This window comes from Solanum lycopersicum, chromosome 4, assembly GCF_036512215.1.
Source record: "Solanum lycopersicum chromosome 4, SLM_r2.1".
Lineage (NCBI taxonomy): Eukaryota > Viridiplantae > Streptophyta > Magnoliopsida > Solanales > Solanaceae > Solanum > Solanum lycopersicum.
This window is the reverse complement of record NC_090803.1, coordinates 55,502,295-55,525,531: the sequence shown is the minus strand read 5'-3', so window position 1 is coordinate 55,525,531 and position 23,237 is coordinate 55,502,295. Positions and strand designations below refer to the sequence as shown.

The window sequence follows — 23,237 nt, the reverse complement described above, 5'->3', positions numbered from 1 at the left end:
CTTACAAAGTAGCTGATTTGATACTATTAATATACCTATTTGTCTTAAAAGCTCCTTCAAAGTATCAAAGTATTTGACAATTTTTATTTTTCATGTACTCGAAACAACTCATAATTTAAAAACGCCTTGTATCTGGTAGTAGCAATCATCAATTCAAGTGTGTATTAAGTATAACGTCTAAGCACGAGATTCACATCCATTGACAGTAGTTAACTGTTAACCTTTCAATACGCTATTAAAGATGAAATCAGAAATTGTCAAACTGTTGGAGATAATTTTATGGTAGTTCTAATTCATCAATCAATAGGGGTACGGGGAGATAAAAAATTTTCAAGAAAACCATCAATGTACAAGAATAAGTTGGAATAACTACAAAAAGAAATGATACATGTTATCCCGAATCACTCACACAAAGTTTACATACAAAAAACATAAAAACACGAATATTGAAAGTTGGGAACAAAGGGGAAAAGAAAGCTCTTAACTATTCACAGCTGCACAGTGCTTCCTAATCTCACCAACAGAGCCGGTCTTGACTTCAATTTCTCCCATTTTCTCCATGGCTAAACCAAATTCAGCGTAGAATTGTTTGAGTGATCCTTGTACAAGCTGGTTGATGAATGAGTTTGTTGTCGCACTTGTTGTCAAGGCTGCATCAGATTGGAATAGCCCTTTTCTTCTGAGCACAAGCTGGAAGTAGTTAAGGTCAAATTTACTGGAACTGCCAGGATCCATTTCGACAATTGTGGTGTTGTCATTGATTGATTTGCATTTCTTCATCTTAAGATTAGCTGCATATTTGCTATCTAGAAATGGATCTTGTTTGCCCCAATCTCCAGTAAAATTGTATAAACGTGATGAAAATGAGGGGCAATGAGAGACTCCAATGGTATGTGCACCTGATAGAATATTGTTCGTAAATGTACAGATAGTTTCAATGTAGCACAAGCAGAAATCAGGCAGATGTATTTTAATAATAACTTACCAGACAATAGGACCAAATCTTTTAGGTCAAGACCCTTGCTGGCAAAAGACGTCTGGAGACTGGAAAGTTACTTGTTGGAGGGGGGATGTTTGCCAAGGCTTCCGAGGCGTTTGATGTTCTTCCATCTCTTCTACCAGTTGGAACCTCCTCCCTGAATAAAAACGGCTAATAAAGATTTAAACACTTTCAGGCTTTTGACAATAACATATTCTTCAAGTTGGTTCATAGTTTTGTACTTACTGTGACCACAACAGAGTCTCTAGCTACCAAAGCAACAATATCCGCACAAGAGACAACTCCAGGGCACTCAGCTTCTACAGAAGCGATTTCTTCACACCATCGATGAATGAGAAACCTCTCAGCGTTTGATTAGGAACTGCTACTTTTTCAGTATGGTTTTTCTGCTCGAAGTGAAATTTAGGAGTACAGAACCATCACAACCCTGTAAAAATCCAACTAAAAAATCAGGAAACTACTTTAACAATGGTATCCTTCATGTGAAATGAGGTATAAAGACAAAGCAATCGTGGAAATGCAGTCTGGAGCATTTGGTATTTGCTTTTGCACATATTCTTGAATTATCTTCTCTGCTTGCGGACAGCTCTTTGCATAGAAGTTGAGCTGCAACTGACCAACGGTAGAACCCACTATTCCTAGTAGAATACACAACACTAGAAAACTACTCAAATTGCCATATTTAGCCATTTTTATTAGTTACTTCTTTTACAACTTTTTGAAAGAGTTGTTTTTCTTTGTTCGAGTTGCTACACATTTCAACTCCAAACAAATCAAAAAGAATTTATAGGCACATTGATTTAGCTAACCTGCATCAGTTTAAGAAAACAAATTTGTTAAGAGTCTATCTCTTTCATTCAATGAGGTTAACATGTCATGATCATATTATATTAGACACATAAACAAATAAACACTAATTTGATAGTATCATTGTTACCTGCTCCTGGAGATTATAGCTACCTTCATAATGGTGCATCAAAGGTCCAGTTCTTTTGATAACTATTTGACAAGACACATGGCAACCACAGAGAGGACGGCATTCAACATCGAGTCCATCAATCAGAGGTGGAGCCAGAATTTTCATTAAGGATTCATAATCTGTAGAAATAAATAGTTGAAGGGGTTCGACATCAACTATATATACATATAAATTATTTTAATCATGTGTAAATAATATAATTTTTCGCTGAAGAGGGTTCGGATGAAACCCCTTAATGTTGTAGCTCCGCCCCTGCCATCAATGCCAGCTGGATTCAACCGGATGGACTAACGTATCCGGACCATCCTAGACCAGTCTCTTTCTAACAACATCCAAACTCTGAGATACCTTTGGATTCATGGGTGAATTTTATATAGAGAATACACGTAAAAAGTTCTCTAAACTGTTCAGCACAACTTACTTTAGCACTTAAACTATACGAGTGTTTTAATTACCTTCTTAACATCTTTGAAGTGAATTTTGAACCGGGTAATTATAACACAAAACTACTGAACTATGAGAATACTAACATAAAAATCACACAACAGTAAAATACTACTCCCTCCGCTTCAAAAAGAATAAGTTCCTTTCTTTTTTAGTCTGTTTCTTTCTTTTTTTAGGTAATATTTCAATTTCAACTTTCCACATGACATGTTTAAGATCACAAGATCAAAGGGTAATTCTGTACATTTGATCTAACTTTAATTTAGGACCTCAAGATTCAAAAGTCTTCTTTATATTCTTAAACGTCGTGTCAAGTCAAACCAGATCATTTTTAATGAAACAGGGGGAGTATCATTTACGGTAAATAACTCAATTTTTACTCTTTTTTGTGTTAAATCTTAACCGAGTAAAATTAAGGTTTTTGTTGTATATTCTTGTTAAATTGATGGAAGTAGCTAGAGGCTATTTTCTTATCGTTTTTGTTCAATGTATTAAGCGATAGTATAAAGTATTTGGTATTTGTAGTTCAATGTGTATCACAATATGTAGTATTAGTTCCAAGATGGATGTATTAAAATTTATCAACTTCACCAAAAACCACCAACTTCAAGAGTAATTGTATTTGCTTGGGTATTGTTTTTCCTTCTTTATTTTTATTTTTATTTTTATGTGCAGAATGTACCTACACAGCTGCACTTAGGTATTGGTTTGAGCCAAAAGGCTTACGTGACGGGTGTTTCGAGACAAAAGGTGAATGAATGGAGGGTAGTTTTATACCAATTTAAATAATTAAATTGAAAGATATTTTAAATCCTTTTTTCGTATATTTAAATATAATAGAATTCCATCCATCACCTTGATATCAAGGTGGACAAAGGGTAATTTTACGTGTCACTTTTTTACTTTGCACTTGCACTAAGAAATGACGTAACTTTATCATTTTGCCCTTATTTAATTTTTTTTAAGTCAACTTTATAATAAATGATGAATGCATTTTCAAGATTAATTAACTACTCTATCAAAGGTATAATAGGAAATATGTTAATTTATACATAAACTTCATAAAATGACATGTATTATGGTCTAACTATTTATAAAAAGAAATAACATATAAAATGAAATGGAGGGTGTATGAATTTCATAGATTGATTTGATTAGGGGGGGGAAATCTAGCAATAGAAGTAATTAGTAGTTCCAATTTAGAAAGTTTAGTCAAATGTTGTTGAATTGCATGAAATAACATTTATAAAGTAAATAGTACTAAATATAATCAAATAATTGATACTAGACACTTTAAATTAGGAGAACTAAATTGGTCAATAAGGTGAACCCACTAGCTATAAAGTTGGATTGAGTAACAAAGTAAAGAAAATTTTATTTACACCAACCAAAAGAGCATAGTATAACAAATTTATTATAATTAAATAAATATATTAAACATAAGGAACAAATTTACTTTTTAAAATGAATTACATAATTAACTGAGCTCATTCAATCTAGCTCGAGCTTCGATCTAAGTTGAGCTTGACTGCAAATCAAGCCAAATTGAACTTTAAACGAAATAAGGCCAAGTGAATATTGAACTCTTCTTGAAACGAGTCAGAATTTTTACGAAGCCTAAGCCTAAGAATTTAATTCAAATATGAAACATTTAATTATTGTGGATCAAAAGATACCTTAAATTTTTCGCCATTACAGATTGTATTAACATCAAGATAATAGAAATAAACTAAAATAGGATTTAGAAGTAAAGTTTTCGTCTAAACCCATAAAAATAAAGTTACTCTGATGGAACAATTAAATACTACTCTATTTATTTATTTTTTGAATTTGGTTTCTCCATTTGTATTTAATCCCTGACATAAGCATTATGTGTTAGTTTTAGAAAGTCATCCACCTAGAGAGGAAGGCATAACAGAGAACTAGGGATCATGAAAAATTTCAACTGAACAACTTAAAGCATTTTTAAATTATGTCATATATATATATATTTGGGATGACTTAAATTTAGGGTGAAGAAGCACAATACATATGTTTGCCTCTGTAGCACGCATGGATTAATTGATTTTGTTAGTTTGTTTGCTCACTTTTTTTTTTGCCTAATTTTGAATTGCAATGGTAGTCAATTTCTTTGGAAAAAAGCCACTATTGATTATCTTTATAGCCCTCAATTAATTGCCTATTTCTCCATTCTACATAAATTATTGTTATAGCCCTCAATTAATTAAACCTAAGTCATTGAAATTAATATTAGACATGTGATACTTGACACTCATTAAAAAAATGATTTGGAAAAATAAAGATGATAGTTAAACCCCTATTCTATAAATATGGTTCTTCTAACATTACAAGAAATGATTCCTAAATATTGACAAGGTAAAATAAAGTTAAATGTGGATAAGATATAAATAGTACAACTCACATGATATTATACAATTAAGTACTACAGTGTTGGTCCTTGTTGTTGGCTTATATAAGGTAATTTTTTAAATCTTTGTAAAACATAGAAGGAAAAGGAACAGAAAACATGGGAGACTAAAAGGTGGATAGAGAGATTACAAGGTGTGGAACTGCAACTAAACTCCCATCAACAAACTTCTTGTCATATCAAGAAGAGTCTTTCCAACATGTCATAATGGGAGAAAATAGAGAACACTTGCAAAACATAAATGTTACCTGAATTGAGGCCAGAAGAATTAGCCAAACAACCAAATTTTACAATGCCATCAGTGCAAATATGTTCATTAATCATATTTCTGTGTTGAGAGCTCTTTGGATCATTAATGAGGACCAGATATAATTGAAACATATAGCAGGTTTAATGGCTTGTTTATGCATGTAACCAAGTAAAACTGAAACAAAAGGAGAGAAAACACAGAGGGACCAAGTTCTAGGCAAAATCATCATCATATATGTAATCAGGAGCTAATCTCTTTTTGGGCAACAGATTCTCGGAAGAGAGTTTGCTCTTCTCGGATATTTTAGTATCTTCTAAAGGTTTATTTAATTTGCTTCTTGGCTTTTGCAAAGGTTTAAAAAATGCAGGGAATGTACTCATAGAAGTTCCACTAGGAGTTGATGCTGACAGTGCTTGTGATTGTGCTTGCAATATCAAATCCTGTTTCGGAAATGAGTTTTCTTTCTCACTGGACAGCTTGCTTGATGACAACGTCTTTAGTGATGGTGTTTGACGGGGAGATGAAAATGTGGCTTTTCTCATAAGCATTTCTTTGAAATGAGGTGAATCTCTATTTTCCACCTCTTGTTTTGACTTTACAGTTGATTCAACAGGCACGAGTTTCCCATCCACTTGGCAAGTGAAAACAAACGAAACCTGCAAATATTAGAAAATTGAGTATTCCAATTTAATATAATGAATTATCAAACAAGACCCCAACAGACATAGAAGGTTAAGTTTTTGTCCTTTTTTTTTTTTTGAGAAGGTAACATTTTTTGTATAACTATTTTTGCTGCATAAAAACTACAGCTGTCCATACTTGCAAGGAAATATAGGAAGATGTACTAATTTTTGGTCCTTTTTCTTTTGGCGTCAATATGTAATATCATAGTATCACAAAATGAACTATCACATGATACCAAATCTGCCCATATATCTTTCACTGGTCATACTAATTTTTTTTAACATTTGTAGTATGACATGTGATTAGCTTTTCGTAGATCTTTAAGGTAGTCTGAGATCAATGCAACAGTAATTTGAACTCTCGGCTTACCTCATCTCCTGCTGCGGACTGGAAAATTACATCTGGTACTGATTTTGGGGAAAAATGATGACCCCAACTGGCCAAGTCCTCTTCCTTGGGAGCTCCTATCTGGAGAAGGGTGTTTGCTGAATGAGAACCAAATAACAGAACTGATACTTGGACTGTAAAAATAAATACTTACCTGCCTCTCTGAGCTTTGTAATGTATGCAAGCAACCAGCTACACCTGCAAACCCCCCAATATCCTCTTGATCAGGCTGATGACCCTGAGTGTGCAAGTCAGCTATGATGTTGTCATCTGGCATCATTGCATCTGGTTGACAGCGGTCGCAGCTCATTTTTTCATGAATCTCAGACCTATATAAACACTTGAAGTTGAATTAATATAAAAGACAAGAAGCATTTTGGTTGTACTTGATACAAAATTATAATAGAGCATGAAGATGATAGTAACAGTGAAATAAGTCAATAACACAACGTGAGCTTCCATAAGTTTCTGCTAAGCAGATAACCCCTCCAATATAGTATAGGATCTTTCTTCTTATCCAAAGAAAACAAATAAGAGAAACATTTGAATTCTTAACCATATTATCATTATATATACATGACGGTAGCAGGTTCGTTTTATAACCAATTCTCCCCTTTAAATATGCCTAGTAGCACAACTAACATATTAAAATTTAGCAGAACACCGCATTTGTTCTAGAGAATCTTCTAATTGTTCCATAGCAACTAGAAAGAGATTCTTTAAACTTTTTGTCTTCAAAACACAAAAATTTAGCCCAACCCTTTTCTCTTTCGTTCTCTACATATGCCCACTACTGTCCCTCTTTTATTTCTCTTTCAGAACGTCCCCTCAGTTCAGTCATACAGTGGGCAATGACCCGCAAGCCAAGCATTGAAAGCAGCATCACTGCTTTTTTGGCTCTATAGTGTTTAGTGTTGATATATGTCAAGGATGGGTGGGCTCTAAATTGTCTTTGAAATCCAATGATACTCCATATATAATAAGAATATAAAAAGGGCACACATGAAGACGTGCGGAAATGATGGGGCTAGTGCTTGCTAAGGAGCCATTTGTCCATGAAAACTTTCCTTTTTTCAAACATTATTGTAAAATATTGCTTGGTTGTACATTTAAAGCTTGAGGAGGTTAAGGAGGCTATGCGTAAGATAAGGAAGGGAAGGGCGACCGGGCCAAACGATATGGCGATGGTATTTTGGAAGACCGCAGGCAAGACAGTTATGGAGTGAACTGGGTTGTTTAATGTCATTTTTTAGACGACAAAAAATGTCCAAAGAATGGAGGTAGAGTATAATGATCCCTTTGTACAAGAACAAGGGTTATATTCAAAATTGCAACAATAGAGGTATCAAGGCTACTAAGCCACGCTATGAAAGTTTGAGAGAGTGGTGCACATTAGGGTGAGGAGAGGTGTATCTATCACCGACAACCAATTCAAATTCATGCCGGGGTGATCAACTACGGAAGTCATTCATCCCTTAAGGAGATTGGTGGAGCAGTATAGAGAGAGTTACATATTGTATTCATTGACCTACAGAAAGTATACGATAAAGTCCCTAGGGTGGTTCTATGGAGATGATTGGAGGCTAGAGGTGTACATATAGCATACATTAGGGTGGTTAAGGGCATGTATGATAGAGCCAAGACTTAGGTAAGGGCAGTGGGAGGAGACTTAAAACACTTTCCAGTCAAGATGGGGTTGCACTAGGGATCAACTCTTAGCCCGTTTTATTTGCCTTGATGATGGATGAACTGATGCAGCATATAAAAAGGGAGGTGTCAAGGTGTATGTTACTTGCAGATGACATAGTATTGATTGAAGACACGCAGTACACTAAGCAAGAGGTTTGGACTTTGGAGACAGACTGAAGTCTAAAGGGTTCAGGTTGAGTAGGACTAAGACAGAGTACTTGCAGCGCAAGTTCATTGATGCAACTAACGAGACAGATGTGAAAGTGAGGATTGATAAACAAGTCATCCCCCCCAAAAAAGAAGTTTTAAGTATCTTGGGTCAATAATCCAAAAAATGAGCAGATCGACGATGATGTTACACATCATATTAGTGTGGAGTGGATGAAATGGAGGCTCACATCCGTTGTCTTGTGTGATAAGCATGTACCAACCAACACTTAAAGGTAAATTTTATAGTGGTTGTTAGATCATCTATGTTGTATGCGATAAAATGTTAGCCAGTTAAGAACTCTCAAGTCCAGAAGATGAAAATAGCAGAAATGAGAACGCTGAGATGGATTTGTGAGCATACCAGGGGAGAGATGTCATATGGCAAAGTAATAAAGAAAACAATAGTACTCGTCTGGTAAAATGGGATGTACTTACTCTCACCCAAAAACAGGGAGGATGAGCATAAAAATTGATATTGCATATAAAGAGTCTATTACAGAGTGGTTATGGAGGTACAACAATGAAGATATGACACTTCGGAGATATTTCACTAATCATGAATATGAAATAGAATGCCAATGGATCACTAAAGAATTGACAAGTACTTATGTATGCAGTGTATGAAAAGAGCACTAGGAATCTATGGAATGATTTTGGGAAAATGTGGTGATTGCAGTGGGAGATGGAAGTACAACAGCTTTTTGGGAGGACCACTGGATTAGTGAAAGTAGTTTGAAATTCACTTTTCCTGATCTCTACTATATAAGCTCAATCTCACAACCAGATAAACCAAGTTTGGAGTCAATAAGGGTGGAACCTTATCTTTAGGGGAGCTATGAATGATCGGGAAGTAGAAAATTTAATTACCATGATTCAACTTATAGGAAGTTTGGGTGGAAACGCAGGCAACAAGATAGACTCAGTAACAAAGGTAATATTTCAGTAAAATCAGCTTTGGTTCATGAATCATAATAGCCCCAGAGAGAGATGTGCCTATGGCGGCATGTAAGCAAACTGTGCACGGTAAGAGAAGAGGAGAGATGTTCGCAATTACTACCACAAGAAAGCGGCCCCCGAATGATGTATGGCCTAGGAAACTGATTAGGAGGACAAAACTTCCATTGAAGGTATCTTGTTTTGTCTGGTTAGTGGCGAGGTGATCATGTTTATCTCAAGCAAAGCTACAAAGACGAGGTCTTCAGATTTGTTAAAGGTGTCTAATGTGTGGTCAGTAGGGTAAAAGCAATGAGCATATTTTCTTACATTGTAAGACGACAATAAATCCGTGGCACAAGTTCTTTTGTATTTTGGGCATAAATTGGGCTATGCCTAGGTCTAGTATGGATCTTTTCGAATCATTTAATGAATGTGGGAAAGAGAAATGGAGAGGAACATTGGTGCAAGATCATCACAGCATGTATTTGGTGGATAGTAGAGGAACTAAAACATCTTTAAAATACTAGTGATTCCATTTAAAAGATTAGGAAATTGTCTTGGTTTGTTCCTTTTTTTGGTATAAGCAGTATTTATGGGGGCAAGTAGGAGATTTAGTAGATTTTATTGGTAGAAGTGTAAAGATTACAGATCTGTTAGGAGTTTTTTCCTCTTTGATTTTGCTCTATTTGATTATTGAAAGTTCTAAATTCAGTACCAGTTATGGCGTTGAGTTTATATAGATTATACAAATGTTACCTTTCTCAAATTGTTCGAGTTTATATAGTTCATATGTCAAACTAGTCAATTGATGATTGATATAATATGTTAGCAAGTTTCAGTCCTGTATATGTGTAGATAATATGGAAATCTGTCTTATTCGTCATTCAACCCAGTTTCCACATAAAATATGGGTGAGTTGGAAATATTATTCGTTTTTATCTAACCCGTTTTCAGCTCCATCTATATTAGATCTGACCTGTTCATTTGCCAGCACTACTCAAATGTCAGATGTGAAAAAAGAAAAGGGAATGGGGGAGGTGCACTTCCACACTACAGAATCTCCAAAAGTCACCATAACTGCTAAAAATACTTGAGCCATGTGAAGGTATAGGAGATTTCACATAATGCATTAGCTTAATCCCATTTAGCATGGAACATACCTACTATCATGAAATGTGAACAGGTCCCGCAGGTCTTCTGCTGAGAGACAGTTTCCCTGAAATCACATATTAGTACCAAATTAGAGCAGAAGAATGAGAAAAAATTAGAGACTCTAAAATATTACCTGGATATCAGAATCTGTTTGTTCCTGCTGAATAACTTTCTGAAGACCTTCCTTTGACATCTGACGCTGGTAAACCTGCAAATAAAAATAAATTTCTTCAATCGAACAACTAGAGAAGATAGGAACTCATTAAGCAAAGGCTTCTAGGAATCAAACCTTTTCTTCAATAGTTCCAGTACTCAAAAACCTATAGATGTAGACCCTCTTCTTTTGTCCATCTCTCCAGACTCTTGCAGCAGCCTGAGGAAGAGTTGGAAAATCTAGAAATTATATATTTGATATGCAACATATTCCGGCATCATTTGGTGATACTCAGGCGAAGATTTCACCTGTTTGTCATTGGCTGGATTCCAGTCAGGATCAAATAAAACCAAACGGTTCCCACCAATCAAATTAAGACCGCAACCTCCAGCCTTGCTGCTCAACAGAAATGCAAACTCATCCTAAAAGATGCACAAAATAAGTCTTGGTAATGCCAAAACTTAGTTAGATAAACAAGTGTAACAAAATCCCCAGGTACCTTTGCTGGATCATTGAAATGATTAACTAGCTTCTGTCTTTTACTAATTGATGTAGTTCCATCAAGTCTTAAGAAGGGATATCTCCTTTCACGGCATAATTGAGAGAAAAGGTCCAGTGTCTGATTAATCACAACTCACAGTTAGGACAGACCACAAAAGAAAGAAGGAAGAGAAAACAACAGAGAGAAATCAGTTACTTATTAATTAAGGAAGAGGAAACAAATGAGAGAATTTCAGTTATACACTAGAAAATTGAATGTTATAAGCAAATATGTAACTCTATATCACAGTGTTCACATCTTGAAAGCAGGCTGTTAACCTTCATTATCTTCTGAAATAAAAGTTACAGTCACAAACAAGTTTGTCTGGTGCTGAAGTTTTACCAGCAGATATTAGACTCAGAGTAACTAAAGGAGCTAGAGCTGAGAGATGATAGTCACATGTTCTGTTAACAATATGGAACTTAGGGGTTGTTTGGTTGGGAGTATTAGAAGAAATAGATTATTATGTATGGTATTATATAATACTATGTGTTTGGTAGGAATTTGTGTCTATGTATAACTAGGGATTAGTTATGCATCCTACATGGTATTATAGGATGTACTATAATACCTTCTTTTGGAGGTATGGGATAAGTATGTATAAAGACAAAATATTCTTCAAATTCTTTTAATTATTTTATTGATTTTATGTTTTATATTTGTACTAGTAAATTCATTTAAATAAATTAGCTTACAAATTATTAACAGAGTTGTTTGTCACTAAATAAATCCAATACAAATCAATACAATATTTGAAATGTGAGTTGTTTAACATTAACTCATTAAAAGAGGCAAATATATCACCACATGACGTTTGTAATCTTAATTGAATGTACAATTTGTTTATATATATATACACACACACACACACACAATTTGTCGATATATGTGTGTGTAGTTTCTAATTATTTGTATTTTGAAAAATTTATAAAATTGCATACATATTAAAACTATAAGTTCAATTTTTATATGTAAATTTAGATGATTTATTCAACTTTATTATTGTTTACCGTCTTTTCAATTTTAAAAGTAGATAGCTTATCTTTTTTGAATAAAAATGACACTTTGTAAGTGATCAATTTACTAAGATGACAATTATGTATTCTCAAAAAATTTAAATGGAAAAAAAGACAAACATGTCAACAAATTTTTTCTTCTCATAGCTAGTTTGAAGGCATAAAAAAATAGTATTGTTCAGCAATTATTTACCTTGACCAAATTACATAATAATTTAAGTGTATAATTGGAAAGAAACTTTCTTATAAAGTTTTAATCCAAACACAAGAGGAGATGAGAAACAATGAACCAAACACTTAGTAAAATTAAAGTTTGCATTACTAATCCCTGCATTACTAATCCGTGTTACTGATCCCTGCATCACTAATCTTTGTACAAACGACCCCTTAGAACATCAGAAATGAGGAAAACACTCGGTATATAAGATTGATGAAGATCAATGTGGCAACTGGCATGTATCTTACTTCAGGAAAACACAAGAATACTCGACTAAGAGAATGGGAAGAAGAAAGCTAGCACATCTGCAAAAAAGGAAGTGGCACTCCTAGGATTGACTAAATATGGATATTATAGTCAAACTGTGGTGATGGACTACTAAACCACTGTCAAGTGGTATTTTCCCATTCTCTTCTAACAGTATCCTGATAGAGCCAAACAAAATATACGTAACACTTTCAACCAGTATAAAAAAATGATGTGCTGATCCTAATAGGCCCATTATTAAAGGAAAATACTGGTTTTAAGCCACCCCAAAGCCCTCCCTCAACACCTCTGAGAAAAGATAGAATGCACTTCTACAATCTCAACATACTATTTACCCCTTCAAATCATGAATTCATAATTGTGACTACAAGCTATGAAATCATAATTCTAGACCAGCATCCAGCAATAACAGATTCATGCTGGAGAAAAATTTGGAGACCTGTCCAAGCTAAGAGGTCTATGAGACTCAGAAGCTGAAATTAAAGCCAGAGCAAACAAAACATACGTCCAAATCGAAGCGGACTAACACATGTAACAAAACTTGTATTTCACACTTCAGATTCTGGTAACTTAATTATAATTACTCCTCGATACCTGTGTGTAGTTGGAAACCAAAACAATCCTATCATCTGTTTTCTGACGAAGTTGAGCCAGTAGCCGGGCTAAGACATGCATTTTCCCTGAAAGTTCAACCCACAACCCAGCGCCACCCGTCCATGAGCCACACCTACCAGATTATTTGTAAAGCCATTTCATTATTTGTAAATAATCAAGTTGAAGACGATCTGCAGAAAGAAAGTTGGCTAGAACAGCTTACCTTCCAGAGAACATTTCTGGAGGGAAAAAGCGGATGCAGTCCTCAAAACCAGATGTCCCTGGACTTCCACCTCTTATTGTGTCGTATATCAGCTATAGATATTTGACATTAGTAAGCAACAGTTTTGTGACTAGCAAATTGAATAAACACAAGAAGTATAGTATCATGGTTAGGAATTTTTGGTATTATATGGCTCTGTGGAAGTCATAAGGAAAAGCAGCAACAAGTTACACCAGAGAGGTGGGCCTCTGGGGCTTTGGTTCCACGGTAAGGACACAACATATGATGTGAGGATTACATGCATGTCATGGTTCAAACACTGCTGCAAACAAAGCATAGTATTTATGTTGGGAGGATGGCGGAGGAGCAAACTATTACTCCCCGGAGTTTCGAACTTCTGCACCTACAGGAGTTAGGCCAGCAACTCACATAAAATTTCTTTGATATCAGAAAAGAGAAAATTAACAACTAGAGCTATCGTAAAAGTTTTGATTTCCAAATTCAAATCCTCGAGATTATTCATTTTACTGAGTTTCTGCAAGCATTTGACCTTAATTTTGAAAATTCAACAAATCCAAAATGGATTATATCATGACTTTTCCTATGTTTGGATTAGAAATTTCCTACCTCCTATTCGGATTACAATTCTGTTATCATGTGACAGTAATAAGGAAAAGCAGTAGAAAGGTAAAGCAAGGACAATTCAAGAGTATTGTCTTTCCAAAATTTCCAATCATAAAGAAGTAGTCTTTTATGGAAGTCCCTTCAAGTGCAGATGTAATTTTACCACTATCATGTTAAATGCAAAAAGCTCTCAACACCTATTTAGTATAAAACAATATTTTCAGATACATTGCCAAAGGTACCAACATGGAGCAATAATTTCAGGTAAATTTTCAAGGTATCATCATTAAAGAAACATAATTAAACAGTCTGTTAATTACCCAAAAAAAAAAATTAAAGAAATGGTTTCAGGTACATCTTATAAGTATCAGTTTTCTTTTTCTGTTTTGTATTCCTTTAAAATAAGAAACTAAAGAGAAGGTAGGGGGGAATATTCGACATATATAATGGGAAAATATAGAAAATCTCAAACAGCACGAAAAAAAAGAAAACTTGTAGCCTGGCTGGTATCTTAAAAGAAGACTTAATACCTGTTATACTTTCCAGTTAAGAAAAGAAGCGGTATAGTTGTTACATATGAATAGACTTGAAGAAACTATGAGAGAATGATAGCTCACCTTTGGATGATTGCAAAGCTTCTTCAGAGCTGTTATGTAAGCTAAGATTTTTGATTGTTTTGCTTCTTCAGCGATAGCTCGTTTCACCTGTACTTGGTAGTAGTAATACAAAAGCAAACTAAATTATCCAAGAAGCGAGCTAAATTATATAAATACTTCACATGTCAAAAAGCTAGCAAAATGAGAATTTTACATTTTTTGAATGTATAAAATGATTGTACAGCTCTGACTGGAGCGGTGTCAGCTTGCAACAAACAACTTCAATTATCTGCAGAGTAAAAGGGTGCAATCATTCATTATCTTCAGAATGATCAAAATGCTTACCAACATATTATTATTACAACAACAATAGACTCAATGTAATCCCACAAAGTGGAGTCTGAGGGTAGAGTATACACAGACATCACCCCTACCAACATATTATTATCATCTAGATAAATGAGTAAACATGCTTTTGAGACGAAATTTTTTATTTCTTATTTTTTTTATCTGTTGCTTTGACAACTTGTAACATTCTTTTTCTTATTATTACTTTATTTTATTTTTATTATTATTATTACTATTAGTATTATTATGTTTCCAGTACTAAATAGTTGCCAGCTGCGGTCCTATATTTGTTAGATGGAAAAAGTTTCTTTAGCATCGTAAGAATGAGAACACTGTCAAAAGCTGTATTAAAATCCAAAAAATTAGTACTAATCTACTTGGTCCGAATGTCCATCAAACATACAGAAGACAAAGGAGTTTACCATAGACACCAAATCAGAATTTGGTAGCTCATCACTAGTAGTACCTCAAACAACAATATGCCAAAACAACAGATCTGATAGAGTAGCTAAAAGTGTAGTAGATAAAGTCGTTGTACTTCTTTTAATGTCAAATCTTCTGAAGCACAATCAACACTTCACATAATACACTATATTACAATATCTAATGAATTAAAGAAAAGGGATACCTTTGGTGGTAGGTGGTTTGACAATAACGCATTTGTCCTCCTCAAAATAAACTGAGACCCGTAGAAAAAAAGAAAAAGAGTATTAGTGATGTTCAGAAAAATACACCAAATCATTACATGGGAGCATGTGCTAGATTTGGGTCCCTAACAAACAGCCCTAGACAAGAGGCGAACATCAAACTCTGCAATGACTGTGATATCCTAATCAAAACCAATTTGCACTAATTTAATTTTCTAAAATATCTTATTGTATTTCGTTTCTTGAATATTTTGGACTGTCCAAATTTAAAGATTTAATTTTTTTCTTCCAAAAGAATAACAATAAGATTATGGACTGGCTTCAAGCCTTCAAGGTTCATAGAGTGATATTTCCATTATATCTCTTTCTTCTACATTGGATTTGGGTGTAGAATTACTAGCCAGAGCAGATAATAGATCAAGTGATCAACAAAAAGCCGAAATTCCGAAACTGCATAATTTTCAGCGGAAAGCTTGCCTGATTAACTTTGGAACTCAGTTCAGCAGATCGGTCAGATCCTAGTTTCTTCTCTTCCTCTGTGGCAGTCGGTTCCCTACCACATATTATCGGTGTCTACAAAAGTTGGATCGAGGGAAACCACAGTAAGGTAAATGCTTATATACTGAGAAAAATAGTGATAACCAATATATGTCTCCTTACCCAGTAAAAAAGATATGGATTTTGCATTAAGTGATGATATAATAAAAAAAGCATATCTGCTCTTTAAACCCCACAAAGTTGTGGAAAAAGAATAGGGACATAAGAATTCACGATTAAATTTGTAATTCAAGTGTAAGCTAACCTCAAAATAACGCCGGAAGTGTGCAGCATCACCCAAGATACCCGGATTCGTGAAATTAACCATGGCATAAAACTCTTCTAGATCATTCTGAAAATTGAGGGAAACAAAAATGCATTATGTAGCAAAAACAAATTATATTAACAAAAGATACTAAAGAAAAGTCAGATAGGATCTCACTTGCATTGGGGTCCCTGATAGCAGAACCCGGCGTTTGCATGCTAGAGAAGCCAATGCCTAATTGCAAGTTTTAAATTAGGCTCGACAAAGATTACAGAGTTCATCCACAAAAAGTAATTTAAGTCATCTAAAATAAGTAAACATGTCTTACTCGATTAGTCAGTGTTTGATCATTTTTCAATCTGTGAGCCTCATCACATATGAGAAGGTCGCATGATCCAGAATTACTGAATTTTGAAGAATGCATCCGAAATGTCTCATAGGAAACAATTAAAACCTGGGAGAACAATATATGAATTGATACCCCTCAATCATAATGTAACTAGAATCTCTCAGAAAACATACCTGTATATTACTATGGGGATTGATAAAACTTTCTATGCCAGAAACAACATCATCTCTGGTGCTTTCACATAAAGCAACAAGTTTAACTCTTTCTCCAACCCATTTATTGATTTCGGCCTCCCAATTACTAACAAGACTAGTAGGGGTCGCAATTATTGCCTTCCTGACCATAGGTTTTCCATCAAATCCCTGGCGAAGAAGAGTGTAAAGTAGTGTAATTGATTGCAGAGTCTTCCCCAAACTGCACTAAAACGCAAAGAGCAGTGAATAAGCCAAAATGAAACACCTAAGATGACTCAACTTAGAAACACATAGTCAGGGAGAATAACAAAAAATAATTTACCCCATATCATCAGCTAAAATGCATCCATTAATGTTGAAGCTACTAAGTGCACCTGACACACAGTCAAACATGAACTGGACCCCTTCCCTGCAAGTAAAATCATGAAGAGTTTTTTAAGAGGATATAGATGCTGCAGCATGCTGCAAACATAGCCAAATTTGAGAGTTTCTCAATGTTGCTTAACTTGATTGAAATTCATTTAAAAACAGATTAAAACACATATGGCATCAAAGATAAAACTAAGAGGTTGAAGTTTGGCGAATAATAGAAATGTTCTTTTTTGGAGTCTTTCTTTTAATGAAATAAGGAAGAAATGTTCTTTTTGGAGTTATGATGGAGGAGTGAACAGGTTATCAACTTACTGATGTATATCTTCAGAAACTAATGTTGCAAATTCAACTTGAATGTCATGAAATAAAATGGCACAAAGTAACTTAATGAGAAGATATAAAGAATTCTTTTGAGTGCTTCACCTATGATACATTTTAAATATCCATAGCTTCCAATTCTAACATTGCTTTTTCATTCATGCACTTGGTTAAACAATACGCCTTTAAATATCACATAAATATAATCAAACACACCCTATACTGCCTATCTCATATGAAGTACCTTTGATGAGGACGAAGGAACCTAACAAGCAACAGATCCACAATTATAGGAACTAAACTATAGCCTTCCTCCACAATTTCTTCAGGCTGCCACAACACCAGAGGTTCAACACCAGGTGGCAGTTCTAAATTGTCTTCCACCACATCTATCTCAGCAGCTTCTGGAGCTTTCAGCCTGTTTGTAATAGCAATTAATGTTGGACTTGTTGAACCCCATGGCACAAACCTTTTACGAGCACAAAGACGGCGAGCTAGATGCTCATTGCTACTACTGTAACCATTGGAGCTTGGAGGTTTGAATGGCTTTCGGAGATTGGCTGCTGCATCTGTCACTGAATAGACTCGTGGAAGTAGTGACTGTCTTTTCACAATAAGGTTACCCCTGAATCCATAACAATCAGGACATCATAGACCAATATCAGAAGACTCCTAGATAATTTTCCTTATGTAATAGTGCTTTATCGAGATAAAGAAGTATGACTGATTCATTTGGCAAAAAGTGAAATGTGCTTTACATTAGAAACTTAAAAGAAATGAATCGGAACACTGTCACAAGATTCAAACTTTCTTAGCAACTGGCTAAACCCAACAGAATGGATATATACAAGATTCATACAAATGGCCCAAACTACATTGGATTTAGGCATAGCTAATCCATATTAACTGCTGCACATAGAGTTCCTAACTCAAATGAGACTGCAATTGACAAATTAAACAGCTTCTGTCACAGATGACATATGGAAAATAGCGAAACCCTAATTTAATCAACATATACCGTACTCGTGCGATGAGATATACTGTATGTTTGGTCTTTTCAAGTATACAAAAATTCACGCTACCTCACAAGAGCATCAACATTTTGCGATTTGCGGTCTTCATCTGGCGAACTGGTACCCGTCTGAGATGCTACATTCCATTCATCGTCATCGTCGTCGTCGTCGCCACTATTAGATACGCAATCGATGTCCTTCTCTGGCACTCTAAGGGATTCGTCGCTCGATGCTGAAAGAGCCTCTCCTTCGGCCCCCATTACTCGTAGCTCAGACGCGAGAGCTGCTCTCTGCTAAAGGCATTTGAATCTTTCCGTTTTGGCGGTAAGTCGAAGCGGGAAGCGTCTCTAGGAAGATTGTTTAGTTTGATATCTTACAAATTATAGTTTAAAATATTTGTTTTTATTATAAACAACATAAACATTGAGTTATCATCTAAAATTTTTAAGAATTATTATTATTATTATTATTATTATTATTATTACTATTGCATGTGTTGTATTTTATCACGATCTGAGTTTACACCATAGTTGATATAGCATATTTGAACCCACAAGTGATACCCTAATAATTCTTGACATAACATATCTACGAATATCATATGAAAATTAGCGAAAATTATAACTAAGGGGTCATTTGTTGTGAGGGACAAAAATAAATAGTGATGGTATAAAAAAATTTGTATGTTGTTTGGTTGTCATGTTTGGAATAGCTAATCACTATATGACTAATCCTAAGATAACTTGTTTTCAACCAAACAATAACATAAAATAATAACTGAAATAGATCATAAAAAAAAGTTTATTACAATTGAATACTAATGTATGAAAGTCTCTAAACTAAATAAATCGATTTGTTGGGACAAGGCCCCAACTAGCCATAAACAAATCTGAAATAAGAATAGAATTAACAAAATTATGTCCTCGATGGAGATTCATCAAAATTCTGAACTGCTATACTCTCGATCCACATCCACAAGCCTAAGAATGATACTCATATCTACCTCAAATGAAAAATATAGTGCAAAAGAGGTATGTGAAAAGTATAGTGAAGACAATGAGTATATAGGAACAAAACTAAATACTTGACTTCATATGCAAATCATAAGTTGTGAGAGAGACCATAATAAATCTTTCAATAATACATTAATATCAATTGAGGTTGAAACCATGTTTTTTTGCATCTAAGATGAATTGTAATCAAGTCAATATAATGTATATTCATAAATAAGGGTCACCAAGATCCACAAGGAAGCTTACTATACAAATTTATAAAATAATTCGAATTATATTAGTTTAAATAATTATGGATTAATTATTCAAATTCAGTAAAAATTGATTTAATTAAAGTTCACTCCATAAAGTCTATATTTCACGTCACTTAAACCTAATTGATCGATGATAATTATGTTCCAATCATAATTCCTTTATTTTAAATCTATAAATAAGGGTCTTCGTAATTCATAAAAATGAGCAAGAATTTTAACAAGAATCTTGAAAAAGCTCGTGAATCAAAAGCCACAAATTTTTCTTCAAGTTCAAAAATTTGAGAGTTCAAGAACGTTCAAGTTTAAACATCTAAAAAATTCAAATAAAAAATCTATATTTTTGTATCACAATATATAATACAGGTTATGTCGTTTTACTCTTAAAAGACTTGTGTCGTTACAGACATAAGTTCAATACAAAAGCAACAAGTACCTATAAAATTATTTCGTTATAAACATAAGTATAATTTTATAACCCACAAAGTTATGTCTTAAGAGGCGCAACTTATTCATATAGAACTTTTGCATGACGAAATAAAAGTTCTCTTAAACTTGTGTCTTGCGAATCAGATATAACATAATTTATATCAGACAAAATAAATATAAATACCTTGCAAAATAGATACTAAACAATTTATATTAAATAAAACGAAAATTCTCTAGATTTATGTTAGGTGAAATTAGATTATAGACTAAAATTTTTTTACTCACAAATTTTAATTAAAGGGAAATAGTAAAAAATGTCCTTAAATTATGTGAAAGAAACAAAAATATCTTTCGTTTGTAGTTTGATCCAAAAATGTCTTTACCGTCAATATTTTGGTTAATAATACTCTTTCAGTTAATACATTGATCCCGAATTACCCTTATAATTAATAAATGGATCAAAATGCACTTCTTTTCTTTTTAAGAAATATACTTTTTTTTCCTTTTAAAACAAATATTCTTCCTAATTAAAAAATTATTAAAGAACCATGTTCTTGTTTTATTTCTTTTAAAATCACTTTAACAAATAAAAATGTAGAAAATCTTTGTTTTCTTCTTAATCTCATTTTATCAATTAGAATAGAATAATTTCATGTACCTTTTCGAAAATAATATACTATGTCATGCATAAAATATCATAATATATCCATAATTTATATTTATACTACGATAAAAAATAATTATAAAAAAATTAAGAAATATTTTCATTGTTTTTTCTGAATTGAAGTAAGATAAACACTTCCTAATTTTAAAAAATATTATTAGAAAAAAAGAATGTGCTAAAAAGAAAATAAATAATATATTTATTTAGAAAATGAGCATTTTGACTGATTAATTAACAATTAGGGCATTTTTTGAACAAAAAACATTAACGACAAAAATATTTTTAAATCAAACTATGAACGAAAAATATTTTTATTCTTTTCACATAGCGTAAGAACATTTTTAATCCTTTTCCATGATTAAATAAGCAGCAAAGCTCAAATTAAAGAATGGGAAAATCACGCGGCTAAGCAAACTTATACTATTAACTACTAATCATAGCTATAGTTTGCTATAATTGCCACTCGCGACTAACATTATACATTAATTACGTGGGCTGACTTCGAGTTTGTATAATTAGTCATGTTTGTATATGTATAATTCGCCAGGATATACAAATAAATATGTATAACATACAATTTTTTAATCTATATGCATATACAATTCACCTCTCTCCCACTCTCTGCCCTCTCTCACTCGCCTCTCTCCTACCTCTCTCAATCTATCTCGCCTCTCTCCTCCTTCTCCCAATCTCTCTTGCCATATATACAAATGTATGTGTATAATATACACTTATCTAACCAATATACATATATAATTCACCTTTCTCCCACTCTTTTTTCCCCTCTCTCTCGTCTCTCTCCTCTCTCTCCCAGTCTCGCTAGCTTCTCTTCTCCATATAACATGTAACTATAAATTGTAATTAGAAAACTATAATTATAGAAAATAATTAATTATTTTTAAATGGTTATATGTGAGAGTTTCCCTTATCACAAATATGAGCATGATTAAGATCACCACAAAAGAGAATGATCCGTGCAAAAACATCTATTTATTTGATAATTAAAGAGTTTGTTTATTTCTTTTTGATTTCTCGGTTAGTCAAATAAAAATAAACTATAACAAAGAGACCTTTTAAAAAAGTAATTTAATTACCTTGATAAAAATGAATAGTTTATTAGTCTCAATTTATGTATGGAACACTTCTTTTTTCATTTCGAAAAATATGTTTACCTTTATATAATGAAAAAACTTATTTTTTAAATTGTTTATTTATCCCTAATAAAATAATTTATAAATACGCAAATTATCAAGAAGTGTCTAAGACCACAGATTAAAAAAAGCCTTTAAAAATCTTCCTTTTTCCTTTCAATTTGATAACAAATTAAATGGTGTCACATCAATTAAAATGAAAAATATTAATAATATTCAAAGACTCTTTTTTATTTTTGTAAACAATTTTTTTTATTTAATTGTCATTAATCATCATTGAAGTACTCACATACGAATCAAATAGTACTACTAATGAGAAATTGTAGAACACTTAAAAAAAATAAGTAAAATGTGATATACTTTCATTCGGCATTTGATCATAAATTATCAAATAGCTACGATATAGAAGCCAATAGTAGGGAGACTCAAATTTCATATACTACAAATTGAGCGTGTGGTATTCAAAGTTGGACGTGGGGCTAAGTGGCATGCTAGAAAAGTATTCAAAGCACTTGTAAAACATGGAACTTTAGAAAATACGCAATGATTAAAAATGCAGACACGTCGATAAAGACTACTTTAGTCATTTTTATATAGTATTAAGAGAGAATTATTGAAAATATTTTTAAATTTGACGTAAATTAGTAAGTTCGTTTTTGTATTATTGACAATTTTAAAAATATTCTTCTACTTAACTAATTAAAGCTCGAGACATTTGTGATATACACTCAAGCTGCAACCTTACATGGGACTCGAGTGGCATGCTAGAAAAGTATTCAAAGCACATGTTTTAGGAAATAATCCCAACTAAATGTGCAGACACATCGATGAAGATCCGCTTTCTTAGTCACTTCTATATGGTATTAACAGAAAATTATTGAAAATATTTTAAATTTGGCGTAACTCATTAGGTTCTATCTCGTATTATTGACAGTTTTTTTTATATTTGACTAACTAGACTTAGATACATCCTTGATATACACCCAATATACCACAGTACATAGCAAGTGACCTCAAACTATTGTAGGAACACAAATCTTTTAATAAATAATCAAGAAAAGTGTTGAAAATACTCCTAAACTAGCGAGATTTTTCAGATATATTTCACCCACATTGCAAAATTGGGAGTGTATTTTGTTAGACAACCACGTCACATAGACTTTAGTGTAATCTAGGACTCCTATACAACCCAAGCTATGTAAACATAATAGATATATGATAACATTTAGTTATGTTTGAGATATATAAAATCATTAGGAGTTAGAGATAACTTACCCAGAATGGACTCTCCGTAC

At 33.3% G+C, this 23,237-nt stretch overlaps 1 protein-coding gene and 1 pseudogene across 2 annotated transcripts; both read right to left on the bottom strand.

Annotated features, from left to right (window-relative positions):
- Positions 1-294: 294 nt before the first annotated feature.
- LOC101255087 (peroxidase 3-like) lies at positions 295-1,690 on the bottom strand (annotated as a pseudogene).
- A 3,504-nt stretch (positions 1,691-5,194) lies between these two features.
- Positions 5,195-18,808, bottom strand: LOC101255388 (protein CHROMATIN REMODELING 25). Of its 2 annotated transcripts, none has more exons than XM_069297225.1 (21): positions 18,504-18,808; positions 17,666-18,046; positions 17,054-17,140; positions 16,711-16,951; positions 16,517-16,642; positions 16,366-16,422; positions 16,189-16,275; positions 15,864-15,959; positions 15,368-15,418; positions 14,606-14,680; positions 14,413-14,499; positions 13,172-13,263; positions 12,949-13,081; positions 10,813-10,932; positions 10,622-10,735; positions 10,449-10,532; positions 10,293-10,367; positions 10,168-10,223; positions 6,327-6,501; positions 6,155-6,249; positions 5,195-5,757 (listed from the first exon to the last, which is right to left on the bottom strand). In XM_069297225.1, exons 1-20 carry the CDS (start codon positions 18,692-18,694, stop codon positions 6,181-6,183), a joined length of 2,397 nt encoding a protein of 798 aa, XP_069153326.1. In that variant the 5' UTR covers positions 18,695-18,808; the 3' UTR covers positions 5,195-5,757; positions 6,155-6,180. The 2 variants fall into 2 exon arrangements, with proteins under 2 accessions (XP_069153326.1, XP_004237378.1); XM_004237330.4 differs by having other exon boundaries at positions 6,155-6,253; positions 18,504-18,807.
- Positions 18,809-23,237: the final 4,429 nt, after the last annotated feature.